The sequence below is a fragment of the Phodopus roborovskii genome, unplaced genomic scaffold, assembly GCF_943737965.1.
Source record: "Phodopus roborovskii unplaced genomic scaffold, PHOROB, whole genome shotgun sequence".
NCBI classification, from domain to species: Eukaryota; Metazoa; Chordata; class Mammalia; order Rodentia; family Cricetidae; genus Phodopus; species Phodopus roborovskii.
In genome coordinates this window covers 16880240-16896847 of record NW_026126480.1, presented here as the reverse complement: position 1 = coordinate 16896847, position 16608 = coordinate 16880240, and the positions used below count along the sequence as shown (strand labels likewise).

At 39.3% G+C, this 16608-nt stretch overlaps 1 protein-coding gene across 1 annotated transcript; it reads right to left on the bottom strand.

Moving 5' to 3' along the window:
• Positions 1 to 5783: 5783 nt before the first annotated feature.
• LOC127228144 (olfactory receptor 2AG1) lies at positions 5784 to 6731 on the bottom strand. Its single transcript, XM_051192619.1, has one exon. It carries the CDS (start codon positions 6729 to 6731, stop codon positions 5784 to 5786), a length of 948 nt encoding a protein of 315 aa, XP_051048576.1.
• Between the last annotated feature and the right edge of the window lie 9877 nt (positions 6732 to 16608).

Below are 16608 nucleotides of genomic sequence, written 5' to 3'. Positions count from 1 at the left end.
TATAAAATAAATTAAAAAAATTAAAAAAATAACACTATAATGGGATTGTAGTGATCCTTCATTAAAACAATTTGATAAAGTTCTTACAGAAAATCCTAGTACACAAGAAGCATTGAATTAAAGTAGCCACTTTTATTTTTGATATTCTTGGTGGGACAGTGCATGTTTGGATATGTTCATGTGAATATTGAGAGTGCATACTCTAGTTGGTGATATTGTGGATAAGTTTTATTCTTGCTTTATGTTTTCTGGATTTTGCTTTTATTTGCTATAGTTTCACTGTGTAGCCCTGTCTGATCTGAATCCCTGCCTTGTCTGAAATTTTTTATGCAGAGCAGGCTGATCCAGAACCTACAGAGATCCACCTGCCTCTCCCTCAGAAGTGCTGGGATTACAGGTATGTGCCACAATTCTGGGATGCTTTGTCCACTATAGGTGGGGCATCTTTTCCTTGCTCTCACCACCACATGGCAAACAAAGGGGTTATAGCCCGCTACCCCCTGTCACACCCTCAGGGCTATCTATCTCACTTGAAGCTCTGCCAACAGTGTCAGCTCTACTGTGTTGCCTAGGGGAGGAGCAAGTCCTGCTTCCTGAGTGCTACAGCTGGTACAGGTGATAGGGGGATGGGAGAGGGCATCTTTCCCTCAGTCCTACCACCATACATAGGTGAGGGAAACAGTACCAGCTTTGCCCCCATCATTCCTTCAGGGCTGGATCACAAGTGACCCTGTCTGCAGCGTCAACTCTACTGAGGCACAGTGCCCATTCTCCCTAGTGTTGCAGCTGCCTAGAGGTTGGGTCAGGTGGGGTTTGGGTAGGTCTCCCAACCACTGCAGGTGGCTAGGGGTGAGGGGAGAAGAGAATCTTTCCCCATGCCACCACATGGCCTATGAGAGGGCAGTGACCCTACTCCCTCATTCTCAGGACTCAAGGCCAGTTCACTATGCAACACACCTCAGCCAACTCCTCATCTCCTTCACCTCTTCAGATATCCCTCTGTCCACCAGGCATGAACCATTCTCTCTCTCTCTCTCTCTCTCTCTCTCTCTCTCTCTCTCTCTCTCTCTCATCATACCAAACCTTACATTTGCTCACCATAGTATGCCCATGTGCCTGGTGCTAATAATGCCAGTTGCGTCAGAATTTTCTCCTACCAGTCCAGAGCAGACCACCCAGGACCACAAATAGGTCTCCTTGTTCTCTTTAGACCATCATTGTGCTAGGTAGAACTGTGCTCAATCATCACTTTTGGTTAGTACTAAGGTATTCTGGAGTCCTCTTGTAGCCAAGGCTAGAAAGCCCTGGCTGCCATTCCTGGAGGTCCACATACGCTAGTTGCATGGGGTGGGGTGGGTATGTTGCTGGAGTCCTCCCTGGAGACTGGGATCAGGAATTAAATCTTGATGGTTGCTTTAGAGGCTCCCATTACAGAGACAATAGGGTAGAGACATGGACATCGTACTTACAATTCAACAAAAGTATTTCTAATAGTAAGCCTATAGTCAAGTAATTGAATTCAATCATGATCCATTTCTTTAATTTCAAAACTGAGGTTTAGTGTGCCTATCATAGAGTTCTATGAAGTAAAAGATTTTTTTTTGTGTGTGTGCCATAATGCCTAGAATGAACCTGAAACACAAGTACTTGGTGCATAGTACTTCCTTCTGTTGATCTTATTGGGCAGCATGCTGCAACTGACATGAAAAAAAAAGTGTTTCCAATCTCACAAATCAGACTCAAAAAGGCAAATTATGTTCTTGCAGATGATTGCAAAGACTACTCATGAGATGTGTATTCAAAGACTCTGGACTGTGCACATTATATTGAGGGAGAAGCAGTTGTGTGTTTTTCCATTGGTGAAAGTTTACATGTATCTGATGTAAGACAGAAACCCGGACTTTAGTGGTAAGTAAAACAAACCAGGGTGCTACTGTCCTGGAGCTTACCCAATATAAAGTAAATATTGATCTTATTTAAGATAGCAGAAAGGCAGATACAAGGTGTATCCTAAGAGATTCATATAAAGTCCCTCACAGAACCAGGAAGAGACAAATCCCCCAGAGCACAGGGGAAGTGGGGGAGCAGCAAATGGAGAGAGAAGTAGGAGAAAACGAGGGGGAGGAAAGGAAAACACTTGTGACTAGGAAGATTGAGCCGGGTTAGGAATAGAAGACAGGAGAGAGAGAGAGAGACAGACAGACAGAGAGAGAGAGAGAGAGACAGAGAGAGAGCCAATATTGTTTTGAAGATAAAATTAAACACAAAGAAAGGTCTAGAGAACTACAAGACTGCAGCCAACTAACAATTTGAGCAACCGTGGAAAGGCTACCATAAATGCCCTTCCCGGATGGGGAGATCAACAACTAACTTATCCATGGAGCCCTCATCTAATGCCTGTTGGAAACAGGAGCAAACACCCACACATAAACACTGAGTCGAAGTAGAACTCAGATGCAGATGGAGAGGACAAGACCAGGCTGCAGAAACATATAGAGACAGCTTGCCTGAACAAGGAGGAGCTAACGGGCCACCAGACTGATAGCTGGGAAGCCAGCATTGGAATGGCTCAGGCCCCCCTGAATATGGGTCTCAGCCAGAAGGACTGAGCAGTCTAAGGGACCTCAGACAATGGAGCCAGGATGTATCCCTAGTGCACAAAAGGACCTTGCTAACACATCCCCCATGGAGGGATAACTGCCTTAACCTAGAGAGGAGAGAAGCCCTAGTCCCTACTTCACATGACCTGTCAGATCTACATGACCCCAACTGGATGGCATTCCCCTACATATGGAATTGGGGTGGGGGGATGGGAGGGGAGGGTGGCTAGAGTGCATGTGAGAGGGCAGAGAGGGTAAAAGGGAGGGAAGGAGGGAGGGAGGTATGGAGGAAGGGAGGGAGAAGGAACTGGGATCGACATGTAAAATACTAAATTAAATAAAAAAAAAAAATGCTTTGACTCCAAAATTTAAGTTCAAGGACAAGTTACTGGGGAAAAGGATTTCTAATTTTATTTCCACAGAAAATGAAAAGCTGTGGATTCCTTCCAGACTAATGTGGTTTGATCAAGCCAGACTGCCTGAAACAGAGTACCAGGTGATCCTACATTCAAAACAACTGGACCAAGCATCCTTGCAGACTACAGCCAGGATTTCTGCATCTTCTTAGATTCCCCCATGACAGTGCCCCTTACCAGCAGGAAGTAGTTTGGAAAGAACAATGCCCAAATTCCCAAATATTTTCTATAAATGTTTGTTTTCATTTAAATGGACTTGGTTTTATAAAATAAATAAATAAATAAAAAGACAGAAAGGCTATGAGGATTATAAAGTGAGTGGAAAAGGAATATGCAGTTGATTTCAACATTAATTTATAAAAATATATTCATGAGAAATTTCCCAAGAAAAATATGAGTTACATACCTAAGAGATTGACATATTTTATTAATATGAGCACATAAACAAACACACATGAAACATTACATATTTAATAAAATAATAGAATCAGTTACATTAGAAAACATTTGAGTAATGAATTCCAACCTTTGTGTTCTGTCATCAGACCTGAGTCTTTCCATCAGTAAGGAAACACATATATACTACTGTAGGCTAACGAGTGTAGCAAACTTCTACAATGAACACATCAACTCAGAAGAATATCCTCTCAATGTACATAGTTATCTCTGGGAGTTTACAGGAATTTTGATTATTTTTACTACATTGACTTCTACTGATTTCAGAAAGAAATTTTTATTTTATCTACTACATAAAATGTATAATATTGTATGAGTTAATGTTCTGTGTTTTCTTTTACATAGGTATGCATTTGATTAAAATCAGTTTACATATATATCATTTCAATTATTTAGAGTGATTTATGGTGAAAACTTTCAAAATCCCATCTTTTGTGTTTCAGAAAACACTTTGCATTGTTTTGCATATCGTCATTGATGTAGAACAACACATTGCTTTTACCTAACTGTAACTCTGTATGTATCAATAATCAGTGCTTCCCTGTTCCTGTTGATGACCATCAACTTTCCCTAGCATCTGGAAAACATTGTTCTATTTTTTTGACAGTAACTCAAAATAACTTCATTTAGTGCTATAAAGCATCTATAAGATTACCTTTGATATAAAAATTAACAAGAAACAATTATTGTTTTCATGCATGCAACACAACCTGTCATAGTCCAAAATATTAAATTAGCAAGAAAGCAAGTTATACTCTTCCTTCTTCACATTCTTCCAATTTCAACTTATGTTTCCATTCACAATCTTTTATAAGTATGTCTTTAACTGAGTTACAAGATAATATGTTTCCATATGGTTCTTTTCAGACACCTTTAATCTTTCCTGCATGGCCCCATTTCACCACCCTGTCTCTGCTTAATCTTTCCTCCTTCGTATATTCCATTTCTCTTCTTTCATATCACCATAGTTTTCCAAAACCCATCCTTAACACATGTTTTCCAATGTCCCCTTTTTAGTTTCCTAGCTTATATATATGAACTAAGGATTTAGAGCTAGGATTCACATGTAAGAGAGAACATATAGTCTTTGTCTTTATGCATTTGTGTTATGTCACTTGCTTTAATTTCTTTTTACAATTCATCAATTTAGATGAAATTGTTGTTTTTTTCTTTATAGTTGGGCAAAATTCTGTGGTGTATATGCACCAACATTCCATTACCTATTAATCCATTAACAGATATCTACAGTGATTCCTATTTCTAGTTATTGATAATAAAACAAGCAATGAACACAAATTTACAAGAGTCCTTATGGTAGGATATAGAATCTATTAGGTTTGTGCCTAGATGTGTCATACGTGAGTCTTATGTTAATTTTATGTCTAATTTTTGAAGAAATATCTAGATTGATTTCCACAGAGGCTACATCTATTAGCAATTTCCACCTCACTGTGTAAGGGTTCCTCACTGTACATCCATGGCAGTATTTTTTTTGTTATTTATTTTTTAAAGATGGTGATTCTAATTATGGATTTAACTGATACAAAAATTACACTAATCATATTTATTTATGAGAAACATTGTGTAAATAAGTCAGATACACATACCAAGTATCTGGACTCTAGACAATTTTTGAGATATTTCCAGATATATTAGGAAAAGCTAGGAAAGCATTGGTTTATTGAACTATGAAATTGTATGTTTCATAGGATATAAGTGTAAATGTTCAGTTCCGTTTCCATCATTGGAAATAAAATAAAGAAATGAAAAATTGTTTAACACACACTACACACACACACACAGAGAGAGAGAGAGAGAGAGAGAGAGAGAGAGAGAGAGAGAGAGACTATAAACCATAGATGTCATCTCATCTATCAAATATGTAGAAGGCTGATGCAAATTGAACATCCAACAAACTTTGTTTTTTTTTTTACTGAAAATTTATACAAAATTTAAAATTCTTCTCCCATTGATAGCTGAATCACACTTGAAAACACATTCTGATACCCACTTATTATAATTGCTATTCACTGTCTTTAAATGTCAATTCCAATTTTCCAATGTGAAATTAGTTTAGAGCCTCTAATGGCATTACCACCTTGACATGAACCTGGTCTTTGTGTTCATGTTTGACAAAGTGCCAGATTCTTCAATACCCCCAAAAAAGAAGATTCACAGATCATTTACCAAGAATCCCATTCTTCTTCCTCATCCCATACTTCTCTACCAAGAGAAGTTTACAAGGGATGTTTCATCACACCAAAATTCTGACTTTGTGAAAGAATTGAGTAGAGGTTATTATTAGAACTACCTAGAGGTTGGCTTGTGTTGACAGTCGTTTTCCCAGGACTCTCTTCAAAGCCCCAGTGACCTCTTTATTCCTCAGACTATAGATGAGGGGATTCAGAGCTGGAGTGACAATTGTATAGAAAACTGAACTGATATTGTCTTGTTTGGGGCTGTGGAAGGGACTGGGCAAGACATACATGAAGGAAGCACCTCCATACCACATCCCAACTACAGTCAGGTGGGAAGAGCAGGTGACAAGGGCTTTCTTCCTGCCCTCATTTGAGGGCATATTGAGCACAGTGAACAGAATTAGTGAGTAGGAGGCCAGGATAGCAGCAAGAGGGAGAATTAGCACTGTAACACCCATCAAATAAACCATCAGTTCATATCTGGAGGTGTCTGCACAAGCTAGCTTCAGTAAGGGAGGGATTTCACAGAACAAGTGATTGACCTGCCGAGATTTGCAAAAGGAATACTGCATGGTGTAGATGCTATATCCTAGAGCACTAAGGGAAGCCAGACTCCATGATGTGGCTATCATGAGCCAGCAGACTTTGTGACTCATTAAGATTGTATAGTTCAGAGGTTGACAAATGGCCACATACCTGTCATAGGCCATGAAGGCCAGAAGGAGGTCCTCTGCACTCCCCAGTACCAGTTCTAGGAACATCTGAAGGGCACATCCCCCAAAGGAGATGGTGTTGTCTTTGAGTAAAAAGTCAATGACTGCCTTGGGAGTAATAACTGATGTGAGGAGAAGGTCCATGAGAGACAATTGTCCAAGTAAGAGGTACATGGGCACATGGAGCCGGGTATCCATGGTAATGACAAGGAGCAACAGTCCATTGCTGGTCAGAGCCAAAAAGTACAGGGCTGTGATTGCAGCACAGAGCAATTCAGGAAATCCACTGTCATCCAGAATACCTACCAAGATGAAATCATTTCCCAAGGTAGAGTTCCAGAATTCCATTTTGTGTAGTCTTCTTAGCTGCTTAGAAAAAGATTGCTCAGTAAATTTGTGCTTATATGTACTGAAATTTTGTGACATTAGAAGCCTCTTAGGATGACAAATGTGACTTCATAATATTATATCTTTTATACTAGTTTATAGATTTGCTTCTTGATTTTCAAATTTCTTATTCTATTTTAATTTATATCCATTGAGAATTTCATTCACGAGTCTTGTATTTACTTCTATTACATCCCCCTTTCCAACTCCTCTTATGCCCCCCTTCTCCCTCTCAAATTCATGACCTATTTCTGTTTAACTGTTATTGCTACATATGTGTTTGTGTATGTATGTGTGCATGCCAGTGTTTGAACATGCATATATGCTCAGTCTATTTAGTGTTGGTCATATGTACATGTTTTTTACATCTCAGTTTCTACATTTCACTAGTGCATATTTGTTTGTGGGTAATGACATTGGAAATTACAGTTTTCCACATTTGTTATCTCTCTTCTTCAATACCCACCCTTCTCCTACAATCCTCAGAAATAAGTAGCAACTCTCTAAAATTATGCAGTGTTGTACTTAAGAAAGTGTCTCTATTAGACTTAAAACATTGGAAATTATTTATCAACTTTATTTTTATCAGTTTATTGAATATCTGTAAAGAAACAGAAATATAACATATAAGATCCTTTTACAGAAAGCTTGTCTTTTTTTTCTTGTAAGAAAAGACTAAACACAATTAAAGAATAGCTATTTTGTATTGTTCTGTAGCCCAATATTCTTATCCAAATACAGCCTTTGACCCTGATGTTCCAATTTCCCTCCTGTAAGTCCGCAGCCATTTTATTAGATAGAGACAGAGATAGGGGATCGATCTCTTTGTGGAAAACATACTGTTGATGCATGGTACCAATCTTATGGCAAAGTCACAGAGTCAGTCATCAAAGTTCAACAGGACTCTGTGATCCAAAGCACCACTAAACCCAACTCAGAGCATGAAGTTAAAGATGTGAACGTGAAATACCCTTACACAGAACAGCCATGTCTTCAAATACATATATTAACATTTTGTTAGTCTCCATCACTTTCTCAGAGTATGGGAGCCCAATGATCTAGGGAATCTGACAAAGTAGGTCAAACTCTTATGGTTGGCTCTGGATTCTGTATTTTGATTAGCCACATCTAAAGGCTACACATTTCAACAAAAGAAAAATAAAATCCTTACCTCAGCTGGTGAGAATCCCAGCTGCTTGACCACTCCAGCTACACTTGAATGCAGCTTAAAAAGAGAGGATGTACTTTCATTCATAAGTACTTAATTCATTTGTCTTGCTCTTAGAGTATGTCCAAGTCTTACATCTCATCTGCAGGTATACTCTACATGTGGCAGTGGGTTCAGCCAGGCAGCTAAGTGTCTGTGCATGAGGAGCAAGAAGATGTTTTTCCTTCTTACAAACCTGAGAATTTGTATAAATTGCTTCCTCATAGCAGATTGTATCTAGCGAGCATCTCTAATTTTGTGTCAAGGTTTAGACTGTCTTTGGATTCAGATGCTCAGGCTTCTTTATTCATAATCTTGTCTAGAAATACATGAAAGCTACATGAAGAAAGAAGAAATTAGAAGGGATGTCCAAAGGATGGGGCGAGACTAAGCTAACAACTTTCAGGAAGACTCTGTTTTGTCTTCTAAAGACTGTGACCTTTTCTTTTTTCTACTTTGAAAATTCTCAGAAGAGCTTATCTCCCAGAAGAAATGTCTGTGCCTTGAAACCATGGTCTAGGAAAGCAGAAGTTAATGAATTCTCTTGGGGGTGTTTCTTAGTTTTCCTTTCAGAAGTTCTGTGTCACGAAATTAGCCCTGAGTCCCTCTTCTCACCTTTAATACAGTATCTAACTTTCTTAACTTCCGAAGTGCTGAGATTATAGGATCATAATAATTATCTTTTCTACGTTCCTTTCAAACTCTAAAGGAAACATTGACAATCAATGCTTCCATTTCTACTTGAATAGGAATATATAGGTTCCCTTGTGGTCAGCACTCCAGCTTGAGAATGAAGACTAGTTTCCCAGCTGGTGTGGGATGACACTTCTCTTAATATGGTCTTTGGATGATTTCGAGCTCTCTATGGCTATTCCTATGACATCTGTAGATGTGAGAGTCTCCATTGACATCTAGCAATTTAGGACAACTTCTATGTCTATTTACATATTGCTGTCATTGGTGGTGGTTAAAAAAAGAGACCTTGATTTTCCAAGTATTAGGTGGGAAATTAAACAGAAATCCACATTTAATACTAGAGTTGTAAATGGTCAATATTAATTAAAACCTTTCAACTGTTCCAAGAGATTAAGATAGGCTGTTGAGTACTTATATGACACTATATTTGGATGACAATGGTCTATCAATGACAGAAATAGATGAGGAGGAGATGTGATTTTAAATAAATGCCGAGGAAATAAAACTACATACCTACCCTCTCTGGGCACAGCTAAAAAAAAAAAAGAAATGAAAATGAAAGAAAATTCTTTCCAAATGATTCCACTAAAATAATTATAGTGAGAAGAAATTGTTGCCTAATGGATATATGATATACTCACAATGTCTCCTAGGCATCTAGGTTTGGGGTTATTGTAGGTCTTGATGCTGATTTCTGGATTTGTTTTTGTTTGATGTATCTTTTGTTCCTTGGCTTCTAGGTCTTGTCAGGATTTTCAGAGAGTGTGATTTCTGTGTGTTGACTGTTTTACTGGTCTGTTCGGGGAGAATGCATATTTGTATTGGAGACTGAAAGGAGAGAACACAGGAGTGGGGTGTTCTTTGGGATCCACAGTAGACATGGACAAGGGGAAGGCATGACTGTAGCTGGTATTCTGTTGTAGTATTAGGGATTCCATGATGATGGGATCTGAGGTATTTGGAGTGTAGGAAAGGTCCTTGGGCAGCCTAGATGGTCTTCTGGCAGGAACAGCCTATGGTTGAGATGAAGGTGTCTGTTGGGACACAGCAATGAGGGGTGGAATAGTCGGTGGTATGATCTGTGGAATTCACAGTGGGCATGGATGGGTGATAGGAGGCTATCACTGGTGTTCTTTTGCAGTACTATGGATGGCTGTAAGAATTAAGAGTGTGGGGAAGCTACTTGGATGGCCTACCTGATCTTCTGATTTCAAGGTAGTTTTAATTTGCATTTCCCTGGTGGTTAAGAATATTGAAAATTTTAGGAAATATTTCTCAGTCATTTGTACTTTTTTGTTTGAGAACTCTATTTACTTCCATGTCTCAGCTACATTTAAAATGTTTGCTTTCTTAGTGCTGTTTTTCTATTTTTTTATTTTTTATAATCTTTGAATTTATTAGATACTAACCCTCTGTCAGAGATACAGCTGGTAAAGGTGTTTTCTGATTTTATGGGTTTCTGCTTCACTCTAATGATGCTGTTTTTAGTTTCATGAGGTCCCATAAAATTCCTGTCCAAAAAGGTCTTTCCTGTGTTTATAAATGGTATTTCTAAATTTCTAAAGAAACAGGGAATTAGCTTCACTTGAAGTCCTTCATCCATTTGGAGTTGATATTTGCACTGGATGAGAAAAAAAAATCTAGTTTCACTCTTCTATATGGTACTAACCAGTTTGATCAGGATCATTTGTTGAAGACACTATCATATAGCTAATGCATATGGTTGCCCTCTTTGTCATAATTAGGTGGTTGTAGGTGTATGGGTTTAATTGTGGTACCTCAACTCTACTCCTTTCATAATTGTGTCTGTTTTTATGTCAGGATGATGCTTTTTTAATATTATTACTTATTTATTACTTATTACATATTATATTATTCAATGTAATTAGAAACCAGGAATGCTGATGTCTTTTATACTATGTTTATTGTTAGGACTCTGTTTTACCATGATATATTTTTGTTTTTAATAATTCAGCATTTATTTTTCAGTAGAAGTAGAAGTCTTTTTGGTTTTTTTTTACTCTTTTTGTCATTTCTTTTCTTTTTTTAAATAACCAAGTCCATTTAAATGAAAACAAACATTTATAGACAATATTTGGGAATTTGGGCATTGTTCTTTCCAAACTACTTCCTGCTGGTAAGGGGCACTGTCATGAGGGAATCTAAGAAGATGCAGAAATCCTGGCTGTAGTCTGCAAGGCTGCTTGCTCCAGCTGTTTTGAATGTAGGATCACCTGGTACTCTGTTTCAGGCAGTCTGGCTTGATCAAACCACATTAGTCTGGAAGGAATCCACAGCTTTTCATTTTCTGTGGAAACAAAATTAGAAATCCTTTTCCCCAGTAACTTGTCCTTGAACTTAAATTTTGGAGTCAAAGCATTTTTTTTTTTTAATTTAATTTAGTATTTTACATGTCTATCCCAGTTCCCTCTCCCTCCCTCCTTCCCTCCCTCCCTTTTACCCTCTTTGCCCTCTCACATGCACCCTAACCACCCTCCCCTCCCATCCCCCCCCCAAATTCCATATGTAGGGGAATGCCATCCAGTTGGGGTCATGTAGATCTGACAGATCATGTGAAGTAGGGACTAGGGCTTCTCTCCTCTCTAGGTTAAGGCAGTTATCCCTCCATGGGGGATATGTTAGCAAGGTCCTTTTGTGCACCAGGGATACATCCTGGCTCCACTGTCTGAGGTCCCTTAGACTACTCAGTCCTTCTGGCTGAGACCCATATTCAGGGGGCCTTGAGTCAGTCTCATGCTGGCTTCACAGTTATCAGTCTGGTGGCCCGTTAGCTCCTCCTTGTTCCGGTAAGCTGTCTCTATGTGTTTCTGCCGCATGGTCTTGTCCTCTCCATCTGCATCTGGTTTTACTTCGACTCAGTGTTTATGTATGGGTGTTTGCTCCTGCTTCCAACAGGTACTAGGGCTCCATGGATAAGTTAGTTGTTGAGCTCACTATCCGGGAAGGGCATTTATGGTAGCCTTTCCACGAATGCTCAAATTGTTATTTGGCAGAAGTCTTGTAGTTCTTTAGGCCTTTCTTTCTGTTCAGTTTTATCTTCAAACCAATATTGGCTCCATCTTTTATGTTCTCTCTCTCTCTTTCTCTCTCTCTCTCTTCCTCTCTCTCTCTATCTCTCTCTCTCTCTCTCTCTCACTCTCTCTCTTTCTCTCTCTCCTATCTTCTATTCCTAACCAGGCTTAAGCTTACTGGTCGTACATGTTTTCCTTTCCTCCTCCTCGTTTTCTCCTACTTCTCTCTCCATTTGCTGCCCCCCACTTCCCCTGTGCTCTGGGGGACTTGGCTCTTCCAGGTTCTATGAGGGACTTTATAAAAATCTCTTAGAATACACCTTGTATCCTAGTTCCACTGGTGGTGCGAATTATAGGCTGGTGATCCTTTGCTTTATGTCTAAAATCCATATATGAGTACATACTATGTTCCTCTTTTTGTGAGTGGGTTACCTCATTCAGGATGGTTTCTTCAAGTGCCATCCACTTGCCTGCGAATTTCAAGATACCATTATTTTTTTCTGTAGAGTAGTATTCCATTGTGTAGATGTGCCACATCTTCATTAACCATTCTTCAATTGAGGGGCATCTAGGTTGCTTCCAGGCCCTTGCTATTACAAATAGTGCTGCTATGAACATAGTTGAACAGATGTCTTTGTTGTATGGATGTGGATCATTTGCGTATATGCCTAAGAGGGGGATTGCCGGGTCCTGTGGTAAACTAATTCCCATTTTCCTGAGGAACCACCATACTGATCTTCAAAATGGCTGTATGAGTTTGCATTCCCACCAGCAGAGGAGGAGTGTTCCCCTTTCTCCACATACTATCCAGCATGAGTCATCACTGGTGTTTCTAATTTTAGCCATTCTAGCAGGAGTAAGATGTTATCTCAGAGTTGTTTTGATTTGCATTTCCCTGATAGCTAAGGATGTTGAGCACTTTCTTAAGTGTCTTTCAGCCTTTTTGATTTCCTCTATTGAGAATTTTTCTTCAGTTCTGTACCCCATTTTTTTTCATAGGGTTATTTGGTGTTTTGTTGACTAGTTTCTTGAGTTCTTTGTATATTTTGGAGATCAGCCCTTTGTCGGATATAGGATTAGTGAAAATCTTTTCCCAGTCAGTGGGCTGCCGTTTGGTCTTGTCCACGGTGTCCTTTGCCTTACAGAAGCTTCTAAGTTTGAAGAGGTCCCATTTATTAATTGTTGCTCTCAGTATCTGTGCCCCTGGAGTTATGTTCAGGAAGCAGTCTCCTATACCAATTTGTTCAAGGGTACTCCATACTTTATCTTCTAAGAGGTTCAATGTGGCTGGATTGATGTTGAGGTCTTTGATCCATTTGGACTTGAGTTTTGTACATGGCAACAGACATGGGTCTACCTGCAGTCTTCTACACACCCTCATCCAATTGTGCCAGCACCATTTGTTGAAGATGCTGTCCTTGCCCCCATTGTATAATTTTAGCTGTTTTGTTGAAAATCAGGTGTTCATAGGTGTGTGGGTTAATATCAGGATTTTCAATTTGATTCCATTGGTCTACCTGTCTATTTTTATGCCAATACCAGGCTGTTTTCAGAACTATAGCTCTGTAGTAGAGCTTAAAGTCAGGAATGGTGATGCCTCCTGAAGTTCTTTTATTGTATAGGGTTGTTTTGGTTCTCCTGGGTCTTTTGTTTTGCCATATAAAGTTGATTATTATCCTTTCAAGGTCGGTGAAGAATTGTGGTGGGATTTTAATGGGGATTGCATTGAATCTGTAGATTGCTTTTGGCAAGATTGCCATTTTTACTGTTTTCCTACCTATACTAGAGCATAGGAGATCATTCCATTGTCTGGTATCTTCTTTAATTTCTTCTTTAGAGCCACAAAGTTCTTAATATATAGGTCTTTTACTTGTTTGGTAAGCGTTACACCAAGGTACTTTATGTTGCTTGTGGCTATTGTAAAGGGTGATATTTCTCTGATTTCATTCTCTGTCTCTTTGTCATCTGAAATAATTTGGGCTCCTGATTTTTTTTGAGTTTATCTTGTATCCTGCTAGTTTGCTGAAGGTGTTTATCAGCTGTAGGAGTTCCCTGGTAGAGTTTATTGGGTCGCTTATGTAAACTATCATATCATCTGCAAATAGACACAGATTGACTTCTTCCTTTCCAATTTGGATCCCTTTGATCTCCTTTTGTTGTCTTATAGCATTAGCTAGAACTTCCAGTATGATATTGAAGGGATATGGAGAGAGAGAGGGCAGCCTTGTATTGTTCCTGATTTTGGAGGAATTGGTTTATGTTTCTCTCCATTCAGTTTAATGTTGGCAATTGGTTTGCTGTGTATTGCTCTTATTATGTTTAGGTATGTTCCTGTTAAACCTGATCTCTCCAAGACCTTTATCATGAAAGGGTTTTGAATTTTGTCGAAGTCTTTTTCAGCATCTAGGGAGATAATCATATGGTTATTCTTTTTCAGTTTATTTATATTGTGGATCACGTTGATAGATTTTTGTATGTTAAACCATCCCTGCAATCCAGGGATGAAGCCTACTTGGTCATTGTGGATGATTTCTCTTATGTATTCTTGAATTCGGTTTGCCAGTATTTTATTGAGTATTTTTGCATAGATGTTCATCAGGGATATTGGTCTGTTGTTTTCTTTCTTAGTTGTGTTTTCAGTTGTGCTGTTCATTCTCTTATGTGACTATCCTCTGTTTCCTCAATGATTTTGTTGAATATGTTTTCAGCACTTTTGAGCTGGGCTTCCTCACCTTCCTCTATGCCTATTATTCTTAGGTTTGGCCATTTCACGGTGTCCCACATTTCCTGGATGTTTTGTGTTAAAGATTTGTCGGATTTATGATTTTCTTTGGTCGATGAATATATTTCTTCTAGTTTATCTTCTGCGCCTTAGATTCTCTCTTCCATCTCTTGAATTCTGTTCGTTATGCTTGCGTCTGTAGTTCCCGATTTTTTGTCTAGTTTTTCTATTTCCAGTATTCCTTCGGTTTGTGTTGCCTTTATTTTCTCTATTTCAGTTTTCAAGTCTTGAACCATTTCCTTCACCTGCTTAATTGTTTTTTCTTGGCTTTCTGTACTTTCTTTACTTTCTTTAAGGAATTTGTTCATTTCTTCCACTTTTTTTGTTTGTTTTTTCCTCCAATTCTGTAAGAGATTTTCTCACATCTTCTTTGAGGGCCTCTATCATTTTTATGATGGTAATTTTTAAGTCGTTCCCTTCTGCTTCCTCTGCTTTGTTGTTGTGTTCCGTTCTAGTTGGTGTAGATTTCCTAGATTCTGGTGGTGTCGTGCTTGTCTTTCTGTTGTTAGGTGTTTTCTTGTATTGCTGTCTTCCCATAGCTTCTTCCAGTAGGTGTTGGTAGGGTCTCCCCCTCTCTCTATAGTACTTCGCCGGTGGACTTATGTGGGTCAGAGGTTCAATATCTGTAGCTCTGGGTGGTCCAAGCTCTATACAAGGTCTCTCCACAAACAGGGACCCATGGATGGGGTCAGGGATGAGGGTCCAGTAGAAGATGCCTGCAGAAACTCAGAGTGGTCCTGCAGAGATAGGCCACTCTGGCAGGAGCCCGGGGCTCCAGCAGAGGACTGGAGGTGGGATAAGAGACCAAGCAGGTGGAAATTACCTGTGTTCTGGCATAGATAGGCAGGTCTCCTTTGTTCAGAGTTGCTTGAGAACTTCCCAAAGTAGGGTGGACTGTTGTCTCAAGCAGAGCCGCAGGACAGTGGGCAGGGTAGGACACAGGGTAGGGGTATAGGCTCGTGGTGGGGATGGGTGGTGGTCTATCAGAGCTCCAAGGGTGCTCTCAATGGGGACAGGACACAGGAGTAGCGGGATCAGGGGCCAATCCAGGGTGTTCCGGGGGGGGGCTTGTTGGGTAGATGCAGCCCCAATTGGGCCCAGACTTACCTCTAGCCAATGGCTGGCAGAAGGGGACAAGGGCTGAGCTGATACTTGGGAAGTTTCTGCAGGATAGTCAGATCTCACTGGAAAGTGGCACTCTCCAGCTGAGGTATCTTTCTTTAGCAGAGGCCCTTCTTTGGGGGTCAAGGATCTTGCCGGCGGGAACTCAGAGTGGACCCACAGAGATAGCCCATGATATTTTTGTTACAACATAAATGTTAAGATTTTTTTTTTCAATTCATGAATAAGTATTGGAATTACTGTGGATATTATGTTGACTCTGAATGATGTTTTGTGGCATTATATTCTTTTACTTTAATGCGGTATCTGTTTGTTTCTTGGAGAAAATGGAAGGGTTAATCCAATTTTCTCATCTAAGCCATTTGTCTGTCTTTTTATTTGGAAATTAAGGTCCTTAATAGTAAACTATTATTGAACAGTGTTTATAAATTCTCATTATTTTGAGGATTTTTTTTTCAGATCTCTTTTTGTTAACTGTCCTTGGATTGTTTATTCATTGTGTTCTATGGGTGTGGTTAACTTCTTCAGACTGAAATATTCCTCCTATTCTCTGTATAGCATATAGTAATCAGCCTACACTATGTGGCCTTTTACAGGTTTTAGTACATCATTCTGGTCTCTTTTGGCTTTCAGAATCTACACTGAAAACTCAGGTCTTATTCTAATGGGCTTGCCTTAGTGTGTGACATGTTCTTTTTCTCTTGCTGTTTTTATGATTCCTTTTGTTGTTGTTTTGTTTATATACTGTCATAACTGTTTTACAAGAAGATTTGTTTTCTTTTTCCTACTGAAATATAGGCACAGTTATAACAGATAACTTCTATGTGGGTATATTCTCAGTTCTGATGTCTCTGTCCTCTTTATTCATTTATATATATAGTTCTTATTTTACATGTCGATCCCAGTTCCCTCTCCCTCCCATCCCATCCCCCCACCCCCCATCCCCCACCCCTGCCAACTCTACAGGGATGGCGATGCCTTCCAGGAGAGATCATCAAA

What these genes read in the sequence shown, in the direction of transcription:
- LOC127228144 (XM_051192619.1), bottom strand. Translation starts at nt 6,731, where the DNA reads ATGGAATTCTGGAACTCTACCTTGGGAAATGATTTCATCTTGGTAGGT.